Source organism: Gossypium raimondii, chromosome 3, assembly GCF_025698545.1.
Source record: "Gossypium raimondii isolate GPD5lz chromosome 3, ASM2569854v1, whole genome shotgun sequence".
NCBI classification, from domain to species: Eukaryota; Viridiplantae; Streptophyta; class Magnoliopsida; order Malvales; family Malvaceae; genus Gossypium; species Gossypium raimondii.
This window is the reverse complement of record NC_068567.1, coordinates 42,008,833-42,024,635: the sequence shown is the minus strand read 5'-3', so window position 1 is coordinate 42,024,635 and position 15,803 is coordinate 42,008,833. Positions and strand designations below refer to the sequence as shown.

Sequence of the window (15,803 nt, the reverse complement as noted above, 5' to 3'; positions counted from 1 at the left end):
TTATCTTCATATTATTTTATAGTTTATTGTATTGATACATTATTATTTTTTTTAAAATTATTTGTTCAATGCTGTAGGAACATGAAATTTTTCATAAATTTTGAGTTTTGATGTAGATTAAATCACAAAATTGAATTTGTTTCACTAATTTTTTCTTTTATGAAATTGTTTCATTAATCATAATTACTACTTTCTTTATATGGTATTATTATTATTATTGGAAATAAAAGCATCTTCTCTTCTTATCTTACATAAAATTTACAAATAAAGCTATAATAGCTCACATTACTAAACAAAACTCAGATTGCTATAAACATTAATAATTTTTAAAAAAAACCTAGACAGTTTCAAAAATTATATATTGGAGTTTTATATTATTAATTTTATTTCATTTCTCTAAATTTTTAAGTTATTATAATTTTACAAAAATTTAAGACTAATAAGTTATATTTTGTCAACTAAACACATGAACACTCTATTCTAGCTAAATAAATTAAACAAAGTAATTTTATATTCCACACGTAATCTAATATTACAATACAGAATTTAAGATTCAATGAATCAAACACATTCTTTGTGTTATTTTATTAGTAATGATAGAAATAAAATTCTGAACGAAAGAAATAAAATATTTTAAGAATCTTAAAAAAATAATTTTATTTAGCATTGACTAAATTTTTCTAAAATTTCATTAAACTCATTAGCGAGATATCAAATTAGATACTAGTTTACAAAAATATGCACCATTGATATATTAAGGCTGAATGCATTATCTGGTATCGAGTTTGATTTGTTTTTATGCAAGTATGATACTTGTATTCTTTTTATTAGATGTGATAAGCTATATACTCAAAATTAATAGTTTTACCTTTTTAATGTTTAATTTGAGTAAGTTGATTTGATAAAAGGTCAACACTAAATTTGTCATATTTGAATATTCATGATTTTTAATAAAATAAATTTCATGTTTATTGTGAATTTAATTTGTAAAATACAAATGGATGGTTGTAGTTTTTTTAAATTTTAAAGTTAATTGCTAATATTATTATTTAATTATAAATTTTCATCGAATCAATCCTTAAACTTAAAAATTAAAACAACATTAATTTAAAATATATATATTATATACAAAATGATATTAGAAAAAGGTTTAATTCCAGATACAAAATGATGTATATTAAATAATTGATGAATAAATATAAATGTAGACATTAAATATAAAACTTTTAGATGAATATAACAGGTGGTATTTATTTGTAGAAAAAAACAGAGCACGTAAAGGTGTGAGTCGTATGCGTACGGCTTGTTTGGGGGGAGATCTTTTAAGTTCTCAACGTTAGAGGGTATTGTCGGATAAGGATATTTTGCGTTCCTTGCTTGTTTTTATTTGTTATCCCACGAAATCTCGTGTAAAATCAGTCAAAACGTGAACACATATCTCGAGAGAAACCTACTTTGCAATGCTTTGTGTTGTCAATGAAGCATGGAAACAACGACACGTAGCCTAGTAAGACCTACCCCGACGAATAATTTCATGCCACGTGGGATTTCCCGCGACCCATTTTACAGCTAATCTCAGACAAGATCCCCGAGTTTAGTAGGTCCCACCTCCGCATGTTGCCTCGTGGCGGACTAACCTAAGGACAAAAGGATAAGAACTTCAACTGCACATTTTCTTCTACTTTCAACCGTTGGATCAAACCACAATCTCATCCTATGGTCAGTGTTTAGTACATTATTTAACCCCAATAAAAAAACAGAAAAAAGAAAAACCCCGAATACTCGGTATATTTAAAGTCTTTTATCAGTCCAAGCTGTGGAGTTTGGCTACAGAGTGTTGTTTTTGGTAAAAGGGGGATTTAAGATCAGCTTGAGCCTCTCAACTCAATCAAAGCTAAATAAATTCTTTTTCAATATTTTTTTTGGGGGGTTACACTGTTTAGCTTATTAAAGTTTTAAGCTTTTTTTTTTTTTGTGAATTATCAATATTCCTATCTACCCAATAGGGAAAAGGAAGAAGGAATTCTTCAATATTCAACAACAACTACTGCTGGTAATTTCTTCAACTGTTCTTGATTTTTTGTGTTTATTTTTTTTCTCCTTCTTGAACTTTAAAATTTTCTGTAGTTGTTGTTGTAGTAAGTTTGACTATCTCTAGTGGAAATTCTTTTGGGTGAAGTATATTTTCTTAGCTGTGTAATCTTGAATCTATTCCATTCTTTTTTTTATTTATCTAGATATCAACTTATTTCCACCATTTGTATTTGATTCACTTCTTCTAAGCTTATCTTGAAATTTCTTTCCTTGATTCGCCCCTAAAAAATTTGCACCCCCCCTTTTTTATTTTTCTCATTTCTTTGCACTTAAATATGATAAGGGCCTATGTTTATTTACCCTGAAATTCACCATCTTTGTTCTTTGGATTTATCATTTTTTTTCTTGGTTTTTGTTGTAAAACGAATCCCCCTTTAATAGGATTTTTGTTTTGTTTTGTTTTGTATGTGGGAGTAGTGAAGCACTCTTTTGATTAGCTTTTTAAGAAAATGGTATCAAGATCATACTCGAATCTCTTGGAGCTAGCCTCCGGTGAGGCTCCATCTTTAGGCCGAATTAGCCGTAGGATTCCCCGGATTATGACGGTCCCGGGGATCATTTCCGATATCGACGATGATCCATCAGAGAGTGTATGCTCTGATCCATCCTCCTCCTCCTCCCAGAAAGACCGAATTATCATGGTAGCTAATCAGCTGCCGATAAGGGCACATAGGAAATCGGATAATAATAAAAATGGGAGTAGCAGCTGTAGCACCACCACCACCAGCAATAATTGGATTTTCAGCTGGGATGATAATTCACTTCTCCTTCAAATGAGAGATGGTTTAGGAGATGATGATGTTGAGGTGATTTATATTGGGTGTTTAAAGGAAGAAATCCACCCAAATGAACAAGATGAGGTCTCCCAGATTCTTTTAGAGACCTTCAAGTGTGTGCCCACTTTTTTGCCCCCTGATCTTTTTAGCAGGTATTATCATGGCTTTTGTAAGCAGCAATTGTGGCCTTTGTTTCATTATATGTTGCCTTTATCTCCGGATCTAGGAGGTAGGTTTAATCGGTCTTTGTGGCAAGCCTATGTATCGGTCAATAAGATTTTCGCGGATAGGATCATGGAGGTGATTAACCCGGAGGATGATTTCGTTTGGGTACATGACTATCATCTCATGGTCTTACCAACTTTCTTGCGGAAGAGGTTCAATAGGGTTAAATTGGGGTTTTTTCTTCACAGTCCATTTCCTTCGTCAGAGATATACAAGACATTGCCTATTAGGGAAGAGCTTTTACGTGCCTTTTTGAATGCGGATTTAATCGGGTTTCATACTTTCGATTATGCGAGGCATTTTTTGTCGTGCTGTAGTCGAATGCTTGGTCTTACTTATGAATCCAAGAGAGGGTATATAGGTGTTGAGTATTATGGAAGAACTGTTAGTATCAAAATTCTCCCTATGGGGATACACATGGGTCAGCTGGAGTCGGTTTTGAGCCTTCCAGAGACTGAAGCCAAGGTTACAGAGCTTCTTAAGCAGTATTGCGATCAAGGGAAGACAATGTTGCTTGGGGTTGATGATATGGACATATTTAAGGGTATTAGTTTGAAGCTGCTAGCAATGGAACAACTACTTTTGCAGCATCCCGAGTGCCAAGGGAAGGTAGTGCTGGTTCAGATAGCACTTCCAGCTAGAGGCCGAGGAAAAGATGTGAAAGAGGTGCAGGAAGAGACATATTCAACCGTGAAGCGGATTAATGAAACTTTCGGGAAGCCTGGGTATGACCCCATCGTATTGATTGATGAACCGCTTAAGTTTTACGAGAGGATTGCATATTATGTTGTTGCAGAGTGTTGTTTAGTAACAGCTGTAAGGGATGGAATGAATCTCATACCCTATGAGTATATCATCAGTCGGCAGGGGAACGAGATGTTGAATAAGGTTTTGGGGTTGGAGCCATCTACACCAAAGAAAAGCATGCTAGTTGTTTCAGAATTCATTGGTTGCTCCCCATCTCTGAGTGGAGCAATTCGAGTAAATCCGTGGAACATTGATGCTGTAGCAGATGCAATGGACTGTGCCCTCGCTATGGCAGAAGCAGAAAAACAGCTCAGGCATGAAAAGCATTACAGATATGTGAGTACACATCATGTTGGTTACTGGGCTCATAGTTTCCTTCAGGATTTGGAGAGGACTTGTCGAGAACATTCTAGACGGAGATGCTGGGGTATTGGTTTTGGGCTAAGTTTTCGAGTTGTGGCTCTTGATCCGAACTTCAGAAAGCTCTCAATGGAGCACATTGTATCAGCTTACAAGAGGACTACCACTAGGGCGATTCTTCTAGACTATGATGGCACTTTAATGCCACAGGCTTCGATTGATAAGAGCCCATCATCTAAATCCCTTGACATCCTAAATAGCCTGTGCAGAGATAGAAACAACATGGTTTTCATTGTTAGTGCTAAAAGCCGAAAGACACTCACTGAATGGTTTTCTCCGTGTGAGAAACTAGGAATTGCTGCTGAGCATGGCTACTTCTTGAGGTGAAGTGAACCAGCTTTGATCCTTGTAATTTCTGTTTTTAGTCTTTATATCAAAACAGTTGTTTCGACTTTAAAGTTGTATTTTATTGTTTTAGGCTCAAGGGAGACGTGGAATGGGAGACATGTGTACCAGCCGTGGACTGTGCATGGAAGCAGATTGCAGAACCTGTGATGAAGCAATACATGGAGACTACTGATGGATCCTACATCGAAGATAAGGAAACTGCCCTTGTCTGGTGTTATGAGGATGCAGATCCGGATTTTGGATCATGCCAAGCTAAAGAACTTCTTGATCATCTCGAAAGTGTGCTGGCCAATGAACCTGTTACGGTAAAGAGTGGGCAGAATTTTGTCGAGGTTAAGCCACAGGTACAGAAATATATTTCCAATTGTGGTACAATACTTTTCTTTTTTTCAGTCCACATTGAGCCCGAAATCAACTTATCGAATCAGTGATTCCCAAGCAAAATGAGAATGGTTAGGTCTACTGAAAAGCTTAACCCTTGCTACTGTTACTGCCACAGTCTATACTTAGGTGTTGTTTGATGTTTGCTTAAAAGAGAAAGGGTAATAAGATGAAACGTTAATTCATATTTGGATTATTTGGATTATCGAGTAAGGTAGTAACTTTTTTATTGATGTAACTTTGCGAGTCACTAATACTAAGCATTGGTTTCTTTCTCGTATCAAATTGCTTTTAACTTTTATCGAGAGCCTTAAATCGGTTAAGTTTGTTTTTGTAGTAAATTAACCTCATTGCTGTAGAGCTCTCGATGTTTCTTTCTTCATGATTTACCGAGCATGTGTTCATTTTCTTTTGGGTGTATGCAGGGTGTAAGCAAGGGTCTAGTTGCAAAGCGCCTACTCTCCACAATGCAAGAGAGGGGTATGTTGCCGGACTTTGTTCTCTGCATAGGAGACGACAGATCTGATGAAGACATGTTCGAGGTAATCATAAGTTCAGTATTGGGGCCGTTGATCGATCCCAGAGCAGAAGTGTTTGCATGTACTGTGGGTAAAAAACCAAGTAAGGCTAAGTACTACCTGGACGATACGGTGGAAATCTGTAGGTTGATGCAGGGTCTGGCTTCTGTTTCAGATCAAATGCATTCGGTGTTGGCTTAGCTAGCGAAGGGAAAAAACGAAAGGTGCACTGCTCTTCTTTGTGTTTGTAACTCTAATATTTGCTCACCTTGTTTTGCAATGTACATCATCTTAGTGTTACTAAGAGAAACTGCTTGCAAGCGGATACTTTTTCTCTGTGTTCTTTGTTTTTTCTTAAGCTGTAAATATGTGCTTGCGTGATGAAATCCGAGTTTCCCCAGTTTTTGCCCCTAATGTTTTTTTTTTTTGTTTTGTTTCAAATTTTTTCTTTGAATCATTTAGCACATTCCATTGTTTTTTTTTCTCTCTTTAATGAAAGTGTTGAGTGTGTTTTATGGTAAGCCAGTCATGCATATTTGTAATGGAATATAAAATTCAACGACGTGTAAATTGGGCTTTTATGTCGAAACGTTATTTCCTACAAAGCAATCTGGACATTGTTGTCATAGTTTGTTCCCACCCAAATAAATAAATTGGGTTGTTTTGCATTTGTTTCATGTATTTGTCCACGATTGTTGTTTTGTGTCCACGCATATCAAAGAATGAGCCTTCCAGTATGTATTTATCATGTTTCTGGATTTTATATTAAAAAAATAAAAAGGCTGTTTGACCCAAATTTGACCGCAACATCAATGATATTGAAAAACAACCATGAAAAATAGGGAGGATGTCATTGAAGCGGGTGGATATTGTTAAAGCTATCACCTTTTTACAGTTACAAAATTTACGGCAACTTTCTTTGGATAACATCTATTTTTGTATCATCTTGTAATATTTTAAGATTAAATATTTAAATATAATTTTTTTAAAATTTATATAATTCATTATTATATTTTACTCTTTTACTAAGTTCATATGGCAGCAATTGTCCAAGAGAAAAATCCACTTGTCTTGTTTCGCATTCACATTTCAAAAAATAAAAGATAAAAAAGAATCACAAAGTAGATTTTCAGCAAAAGAAAAAAATAGTGTAAAATGGCAAATGTGAATCCAGGGTTGACTAGAAGTGAAGTGGATGACCATTATAAACCCGTAAGTTTGACTGCAACCAAGTCTTTCATCTACTACATAAATCCAGCTCTGTATGCCAAGTAATACCCCAACAACGCGTTTTTCTCCATTTGTTTTCTCCAGCAACAATAATAAGCCTGGAAAGTAGTGCACTTTGTTGAAGTATAATATATATTATTTTATTTTTATTCATGAAAACACTTAATTTTAAACAAAATAAAAGTGGGTTACAAAAATATCATTGAGGTATTTTCTATGAATTCAATATTTCATCAATAAATTAATAACATCAGTTTAAACTATCAAATTAAAATGGACATTTATATGTCAACTCAGTAGGCTTTCCTCGTATACCCAGTGTTATTCATCTGAATTATGATTTAGATTATTGGATGAAGTAACATAAAAACTACTGAAGGAGTATAGTCTGAAACAGGTTGAGTTTTACCAATTTAAAATAATATGTATTTTTACTTAAAAGTTAAAATAAAAAGTTTTCATGAATAAATCATATTTTGTTATCATTAAAATACAGGTTGAGTTTTACCTTGATTAGCATGAATTGTTGTCAATGTAGGAGGATATGAATTTAAATGCACTGAAACGCATTATCCACCTATTTATAGGTTTGGGATGAACTATAGGTAGTACTAAATATTATGTAAAAAAAAAATAGATATAATCGAAACTTGTAATGAAATTATTAATATATATTTATATTTATAAGTTTGAGATGAACTATAGGTAGTACTAAATATTATGTCAAAAAATAGATATAATCGAAACTTGTAATGAAATTATTAATATATATTTATATTTATAAGGATCTCTTGTCTCTAGTGTGAAAAGCTCTTAAAATAGCCACCGATGACCACAAAAATAAAACAATTATTCACATATGGACTTGAAATCGTCAAATACCTCCATTAATATTCTATTGACAATTCACACATGGGTTATCATTTTTGCCTGTTTTATTTTCCTTTTCCTCTTCTCATTATTATTTTAGTATGAATGAAACCACAGTAAGAGAATATAAGATTACACTTTTTTTATTATAAAAAGTAAGCATTGTTTAAGGATTAAACACAAAGTGATATTATTCAGTGAAATATTATATTTTGGAAGAGGTTAATAAATGGAATTGAAAAACTTTGGCATGCAAGAAATTTTAATAGAATTACCCATGTCTTTATCAAGTACTTAGATTTGGTTGCCTTCTTAATTGTAGCATATTATGAGGAAACTCCAAGGTGATGTATCTTGACTTTGTTTTAGTCTTGTGTGGATAATCTAATCTTACCTGTCTCAAAATGAAACATAACAACAACAATAATAATACATTGCCCGATTCCTACATTTCATAACCAGAATAGATTGGATAATATAGTAAAAGGATATAATAAAATCGAAATCAAGATCTAGGACATATATCATAATTTTGTTGATTTTGTTTATATAATTAAAAAGAAAAACATTTTGACAAAAGCCTTGCAAATGATTAATGACTTCAAACTTTGATGTTTTATGCATTTAATCTGGAAATTAGTGTTGAGTAATCACGCATTCTGAATTTTTAATATAAAATTTCATGTGACCAAATGAGAACAGTTGAACGAATCAAAGAATAGCTGCTAATAAATTCGTGTTGCCAAAAATTTCGCAGGGATCACGTGATTGTTATACATAACAAAAGATTCACTTCTTACATTAAAAGAAATCTCCTCACTTCAATGATGACCCGAAATAGCACTAATGATTCGATTCTGAAACCTTCACTACAAAATTTCTGAAAAGAATTGCTTAGGACAAGGTGATTTCATCTTCCATCGCTTCTTAAGACTTTAGTGATCAACTCCCTAAATTTGAGCATAGTCGCGCTATGTCTCAACATGTCATATCCGACGACATCTTATTTCGGTTCTCCATAACTTTATCTCTGTCCTATTTGGTTGACTCATGCCACACACACTTGGCTCCTCTATAAAATCCCTCGTTAATCATCATTAGGAGAGAATTCAAATATGTTATAAATTTTGGTTGTCTTATTCCAACATAACAACTTTGGTGTATTTAAAATTTTGGAATTGACATGTTTGACTTTTTAATGATATGAGTTGTGATTTAATCTTTTTTATGTAGCAAATGAAGAACTAATACATGCTACAATCCGCTTTAAATCATCTTTATCCATTCAACTAATTTAAGGAGAAGGGAGAAATTTAAAGTGTTGAAATGTTTATCATTATCTTTTATCTCTTGAGCGAGTTTTGAAGCCATTGAAAGATTTATTTATGAAGGCTGTTATATGATAAATACTCAAATAATTAATGACATAATTTCAGTTTTTAAATGAGAGTTTAAATCTTATCAAAATACTGTTGGACGATCACTTGAAGACGCCTATAAATAAATAGCATCGTGGCATCACTTGGTGTGCAATTTTTGAGTATATTTAACATTTGTATTTTGCTATTTTATTAGGTAAAGTTGTGATACTTTATTAGATATTATTTGGAGAGGCTTATTGATTGTATTGTGAGGTATTTGGGTGAGTGATTTGTAACAATTGGGGTCAATGTTGGGGCTGCAAGTACTTCTTTGTGTAAGGGTAGATTCCCCTTAAGTCAATAGGTGATCCAAACGATTGTTAAATAAAATCATTCACTAAGCAAGGCTTCGGAGAGTAGGACTGGTGAATCTGAACTGCGTTAGCAAATATTGTGTGTTAATTCTCTCCTTATTTTGCTCATTGTTTCACTTTTCATTTAATCTATTTACTTTGATTCTGTTGCAACAACAATTAGAACGAAACTATTTTCTAAGTGTAAACTGAAGGCTTTTTCAAAACCTAATAACAACTAAGTGGGTTTTGACACCATTAGGTGTGAAACGCTCAAAACATCCATCAACACATCTTATACCAACAATTGGCATTGTTTGTGGGAACTCAACACAAAAGGTCCTATCTTTACCCCACAAAAGACCTTTGCTCACAAAACTCATGAACTTACTCACAACACCTAACGAAGCTACCTATCAAACCAATATTATCAAGTTAGACAACTTTAGAACCATGAAGACCTAAATGATTATTTCCACAACATATTATATCTACATAATTCCTCTTCCAACTTGCAAACTCAAGCCAATCACCAAGATCAACAAACTTCTTTACTGGAGATTTGTTCCTACAACCATGCAAAGAGAAATTTCCCTAAACAAAACCCTCACCAAACTCAACTCCAGCACAATGCCAACCCCAACCAAATAAGCTTTAAAGGCACTTGAGCCTCTCTTTAGAAAAGTGATTGGCCATCCTAAAGGATGAGTTTTAGCTCATGCATCATAAAATCCTCAACTTGAAAAGGGCAACAATTCTTATAACCCCTATCAATTGACCAAAAGTAGAGCTATCAAAACCCAAAAAGAACATACAAGGTAGAAAAAAAAATTTCGACGACTATACACATCTCATAGCCTTAAGAGCCTATATATTGAGTTGAGCAAGGAACAAATGAGTCCTTAGTCCACCACCACCATTAAAGAGGTCAAACCCCCAAGAAGGCAACCCACTTCAAAGTGCAAGTACCACAAAGATATTAGGTGATGCGTCATGAACTAACTAAAAGTTTGACTAATGCAAGTGCACCTATCAATTAATAGTATAGTTACGATGAGCAAAGATATCATTCCCATAAAGACTAAAAATACTAGTAATTACTATCTTTCTATTATTTAACAAATAAATTTGAGTGATTGATTAAAACTAAAATTAACTAAATTAATTAACTACGAACACGAAAAAGAACAAAACACGAAAATAATTGAGTAATAACCAAAAAGTGAAACAATACCCAGGAAACAATTCACCTAGATTGCATCTGTCACTATCAATCTAAATTACGTAATTTCTTTACTTAGTAACTTGATCCGTAGAAATCCCTAAATTATGCTAATATCTCTTTCGAGAGTAAGAGCAACTGACTCTAGGTTGAATGATTGAAATTTCTTTATAATTAAATGTAACACCCCTAACCCGTATCCATCGCTGGATTAGGGTTGTGAGGCATTACAAAACATAACACAGCTCAAAACAGGTATTCATTGCATTTCTTGCTCCGTAAAGCAATCACTTTAATACACTAATCCTATTTAAATTTCGATGCTTAATATTACTATATGCATAACGTTCGTATATTGAAGTTTTCTTTTAAGCTTATAAGATTACGAAGCATACATTTCATAAACTGAATATCAAATATAAGAAAATTATTATGCGCATATAACCAAATTAAATTAAACCATTCAAACCAAATCATGAGCACACATTGCCATTTATTCTTTCCTCTACTCGACTAACAATTACCATATAAAAATATACTCAAATCATGCCCAACTCATTTAAATAATAATAGTCAACAATTCAAACATTAGCAACCATGACGTATATGCTTAAATCGATACACATTCAATTTACCTAACTTTAACCGATTTTGCATGTGCATTATTTACTAACTCTAGACCTATAAACAAGATAATTATACATCAAACTATGATACCAAAACATACCTATTTTTCCATTACAAGTTTATGCGCATGTAACCATACTAATTTGAACCATTTTACGCACATATAACATTAAAAGTACACCTAATTTGCATGCTTAAAATACATATACATAACCAATCGCTTAACCGCATATTTGGTCATCCAAGATGACTTCAATACATAACATAACCATATCACATACTCATTAATAAGAGTCTAATATTTTAGCCGAATATACATATACACTTTATTCATCATTTCTAACCATTTTACTAATGCAAGCATACTATTTCAATATGTCCATTATCCAAAGTATAGCATAGTTCCCACATAACAAATACAACCATTTTCACGACTCGAATTAAAGCTAATTGTACCATTTATAACCGTACCTAAAAAAATCCAATATACAAGCAATCATATAAATATAACTTAGTTCATATAAACTTATCATAGTCTAAACCACAACCATCACTACATTAGCATCACATAACTGAATCATAAAACAATATACATTACACATATATATCATGACTGAATATTCACAACCATTAGCAACATGAGCAAGCCATTTTCTCATGGCTTGGCTATATATATGCACAATTCAAAACCAACCATATTAAGCTAGACTATACATGCCATTAGTCATAAATACAAGTTTTCTTTCAAAGTACCAAAATAGATATTGATGCGGTCGTTGAAAGCACCAAAAATATCTTATCCCTAATAAATAATGAAAAGAATAGTAAAAGGGAAGTAGGGTCAAATCCTCAGGGACTGGACTTGCAAAATATCTTGTTCCGTGATATCCCAGGCGAGTCTTGCCCAAGACAACTGCGTTCTGAAAAAATAAAAACAATAGCGTAATTAAATTGTTGGATCTAGAAACGAAAAATAAAATAAAAAGCAATTAAGAATATTGAATTGAAAATTTGAGAAATTAAAATAAAGTTAAGAGAAAGAAAATTCTTATGGAGATTCCACCTCCAGTTGTCTCGTTCGCCTTGGGTTCAATCCTCGGCTTTTAGATGATCCTTCCCAAACCAAATAAGCCGCTTATAGTGGAAGAGGACGCCTACGACCACCAGCTCCAATGATTTAGACTTACGATTTGATGGAACCTGACTCTAGCTAACAATCACTTCTGTGAGATCGTCTTATGCTAGATCAACGCTTCTCAATGACGAATCCCACGCCATTTTGTCTCTTGGGCTCGCCAACCTCTGACGCAGTAAGCTAACGAACCGACTGTGCAACCTTCTCAAAACATACAAAGCGGCCGCCTTTGCATATATTGAAAAACTTACTTCTTAAGGGACTTGGACTAAGCGTCACTCAGAGTCTGGAGAAACGATGAATACTCAAAGAAGAAGGCTAAGTACGGATTCTAAGCCTCAAGAACCTTTTTGGGGATTTTTGACAACCTTCGGCTAGATGGGTTTAGTGGCTCATGGTTATGGTAGAAAAGAAAATAAATAAAATAAAAATAAAGATTTTATTGAAAAGAAATATGAAAAGAACAAAAGCCTAGACTTTTGGGGAGAGAGTGTTTACAGAAAAAGAAAAAGATGAGATCCCCTTTTGAGTCACTTCACCCCCTATTTATAGTGCTAGGGGAGATATTCTAATTCTACTTAAATTCCTAAAAGATAAATACATTTAATTGAAGATAAATAAAGATAAAATAAAATCCTAAAATAATCCTTAATAATTATCTCAATATTAATTATCCTAATATAATTAAAATAGAGTTTAATAAAATAAAATCTCTTCTTTTTGCATTTCAACCCTTGTGTCCTCCATGCTTGCACTTTTGGCACCAACTTTTCCTTGTGTCGCACATTGGCCCATTTTATCTCTAAATTCACGCTTTTGGCCCTTAATTTCACTTTTGCCTCAAATTTAGTCCCTATGAGATAAAAGATCATAAATAGCTCAAATTAGCAGGATCATACTCAGAATAAATACATAATTAATACATAAAAATACGTTATTCTAGAGTGTTATCAAATCCCCCTACTTAGCCCATGCTTGCCCTCAAGTATGGTTCCTATCTACTGTGAAAGTTAGATTCTGCCATAAAAGAAATACAACTCCAAAGTTTTATAAAAATCAGTCAAAAATGCATATGAAAAATAAAGAGAAACCTAAGCTTGCTTTAAGTAAAACAGAAAAAGTTTTTCAATTAATACACACAAAAATTAGAATAAGCTTGAATTATTTAATGAAAATTAGGTAATTTACCAAACCTACCAAGACACCCTATTTGTTTCCTCCTTTAGTCCCCAAATTATTTTTTTCTTTCTTTTTTTTTGTTTTTTTGTATGCTTTAGGAATATACTGAACCTTTTGACGCGAAGAGAGATGACAGCCAAGCACCCCACCCCGGTTACTCAGCCCAGCAAACTCCTAATTTATTATGATTTTTCTTAAGAACACATCAAACCTTTTGACGCGAAGAAAGATGACACCAAGCACCCCACCCCTTACATTTCATTTAACATGTTCTTAAAATTAATTACAGTTAGCGGAGTTTTACCTAACACGTCACACAACCTTTTGACGCGAAATAGGATGACAACCCAAGCACCCTACCCCGGTTACTCAGTCAGTCACGTTTTTAAGCTGCACTCATAACCACGGAACATTAAATGACATTAATAATAAATTTTTTTATGAGGACTTTAGAGAAAAATAATAATAATCAAGTGTCAAAAATAAGTTTCAGTAATTACCTTAATAGTCATCAACATATTTTAGCATGCAAACATATTAAGTGTCCACTTTGTATTTAAACTTGATCAATTTTACGAAAAGCAAGATAAAGTTAACTTTATGAATCACAATTATTTTTACTCTAATAAAAATAAAACAGTGGAGATGGCATCAATTATGAAAAATTCGTAATTTTCTCAGAAAACAAGAATCATGCTTGTAGGTCAAACAGTAGGCAATTCTTGGTAAAAATCTTAGGCATGAAAAGAGGCAGGAGATGGACAAAATAAAGCCTCAAGAAGCAACACCAGCCAAAAATAATCACAGCAACAGCAACAATAACCAAAATCACAGCAGAAAATGATAGTAATAACGAAGAATACCTCCCCCCTACTGAAAGCACATTGTCCTCAATGTGGACGAAAATAAATAAATAGGTAGAAAAGTTTAGAAAAACTCCCCGTATGATCACAAATGATGGCAATGAGCTTGGTCAGTTGCTGGCCAAAGGTTTCAAGTCAGGCCTTAATGCGCTTTAAGTGTTGCTTAACGGTTTGGTTCATTTTTTTTTCTAAGCAAAAGAAGAAAAATCGATTAATATCCAAATAAGTAATAAATAATAAAATAAAGTAATAAATAAAGTAAAGAAAAATAATAATAATAAATAATAAAAATTATAAAAATTGGGTTGTCTCCCAACAAGCGCTTGTTTAACGTCGTTAGCTCGACGCCGTTATTGGTTCTATGGTGGTTCCAAATAGATTTTCTTAACCGTGTGGGCTTGAAAATTCTCATAAAATGGCTTCAACCACTGGCCATTGACTACGAACCGCTTTCCAGATTCTTCACTATCTATTTCAATCGCTCCATGTGTGAACACTTTAGTAACAATAAAATGTCCTTGCCATCGTGATCGAAGCTTACCCGAGAATAACTTTAACACGGAGTTATAAAGTAAAACTTTTTGTCCTACCGAAAAATGCTTCTGAGCTATTCTCTTATCGTGAAACAACTTTGTCTTGTCTTTATAAATGCGAGCATTCTCGTAGGCATCATTGCGAATTTCTTTTAACTCTTGAATGTCTAATTTCCTTGCCTTTCCTGTGGGTTCTAACTCCAACTCTGGTTCCTGTATAACAGAAGGTAACAGTTTAGTATTTGGAGATAATAACTCATTAACAAATTCAATTTCATCAAGTTCAGAATTATCTCCATAAATTGACTGAAAATTTTCTTCCACCAAAGAGTCAATTATATCGATACGATTTACGCTCAAGATTTCGCTTGGATGGCTAATTGCGTCGTAGACATTAAACTTTACGATCTCCCCATCAAACTCCATCGTGAGAGTTCCACTTCGAACATCAATTTTAGTACTAGCTGTACTAAGGAACGGTCGACCAATGAGAGATCTCAAGATCCGAGTGCTATCCTCCTCCATTTTGATCACATAAAAATCTGCAGGGAAAATAAGCTCGTTAACTTTTACCAGAACATCCTCAAGGACTCCTTCTGGATGCACAACAGACTTGTCCGCCAATTGAATGATAACACCTGTTTTTGTCAAAAAACCCGCGTTAAGTGATTCATAAATAGAATATGGCATTACATTTATAGAAGCCCCTAGATCACACATAGCCTTCTTAATTCCTAGATGGCCTATTTTGCATGGTATTGCAAACATGCCCCTATCCTTGCATTTTGTTGGCATTTTCGTTGTAACATCATGGATACATTTTCACCAACATTCACCCTTTCATTACTTGTTAATTTTCGCTTGTTGGTGCAAAGCTCTTTAAGAAATTTAGCATACCGTGGTATTTGCTTGATGGCGTCC

At 33.4% G+C, this 15,803-nt stretch overlaps 1 protein-coding gene across 1 annotated transcript; it reads left to right on the top strand.

Annotated features, from left to right (window-relative positions):
• Positions 1-1,824: 1,824 nt before the first annotated feature.
• On the top strand, positions 1,825-5,923 carry LOC105794317 (alpha,alpha-trehalose-phosphate synthase [UDP-forming] 6). The gene is made up of 4 exons (XM_012623445.2): positions 1,825-2,053; positions 2,512-4,585; positions 4,681-4,954; positions 5,417-5,923. The coding sequence occupies exons 2-4, from the start codon at positions 2,544-2,546 to the stop codon at positions 5,708-5,710; spliced, it is 2,610 nt and encodes an 869-aa protein (XP_012478899.1). The 5' UTR covers positions 1,825-2,053; positions 2,512-2,543; the 3' UTR covers positions 5,711-5,923.
• Positions 5,924-15,803: the final 9,880 nt, after the last annotated feature.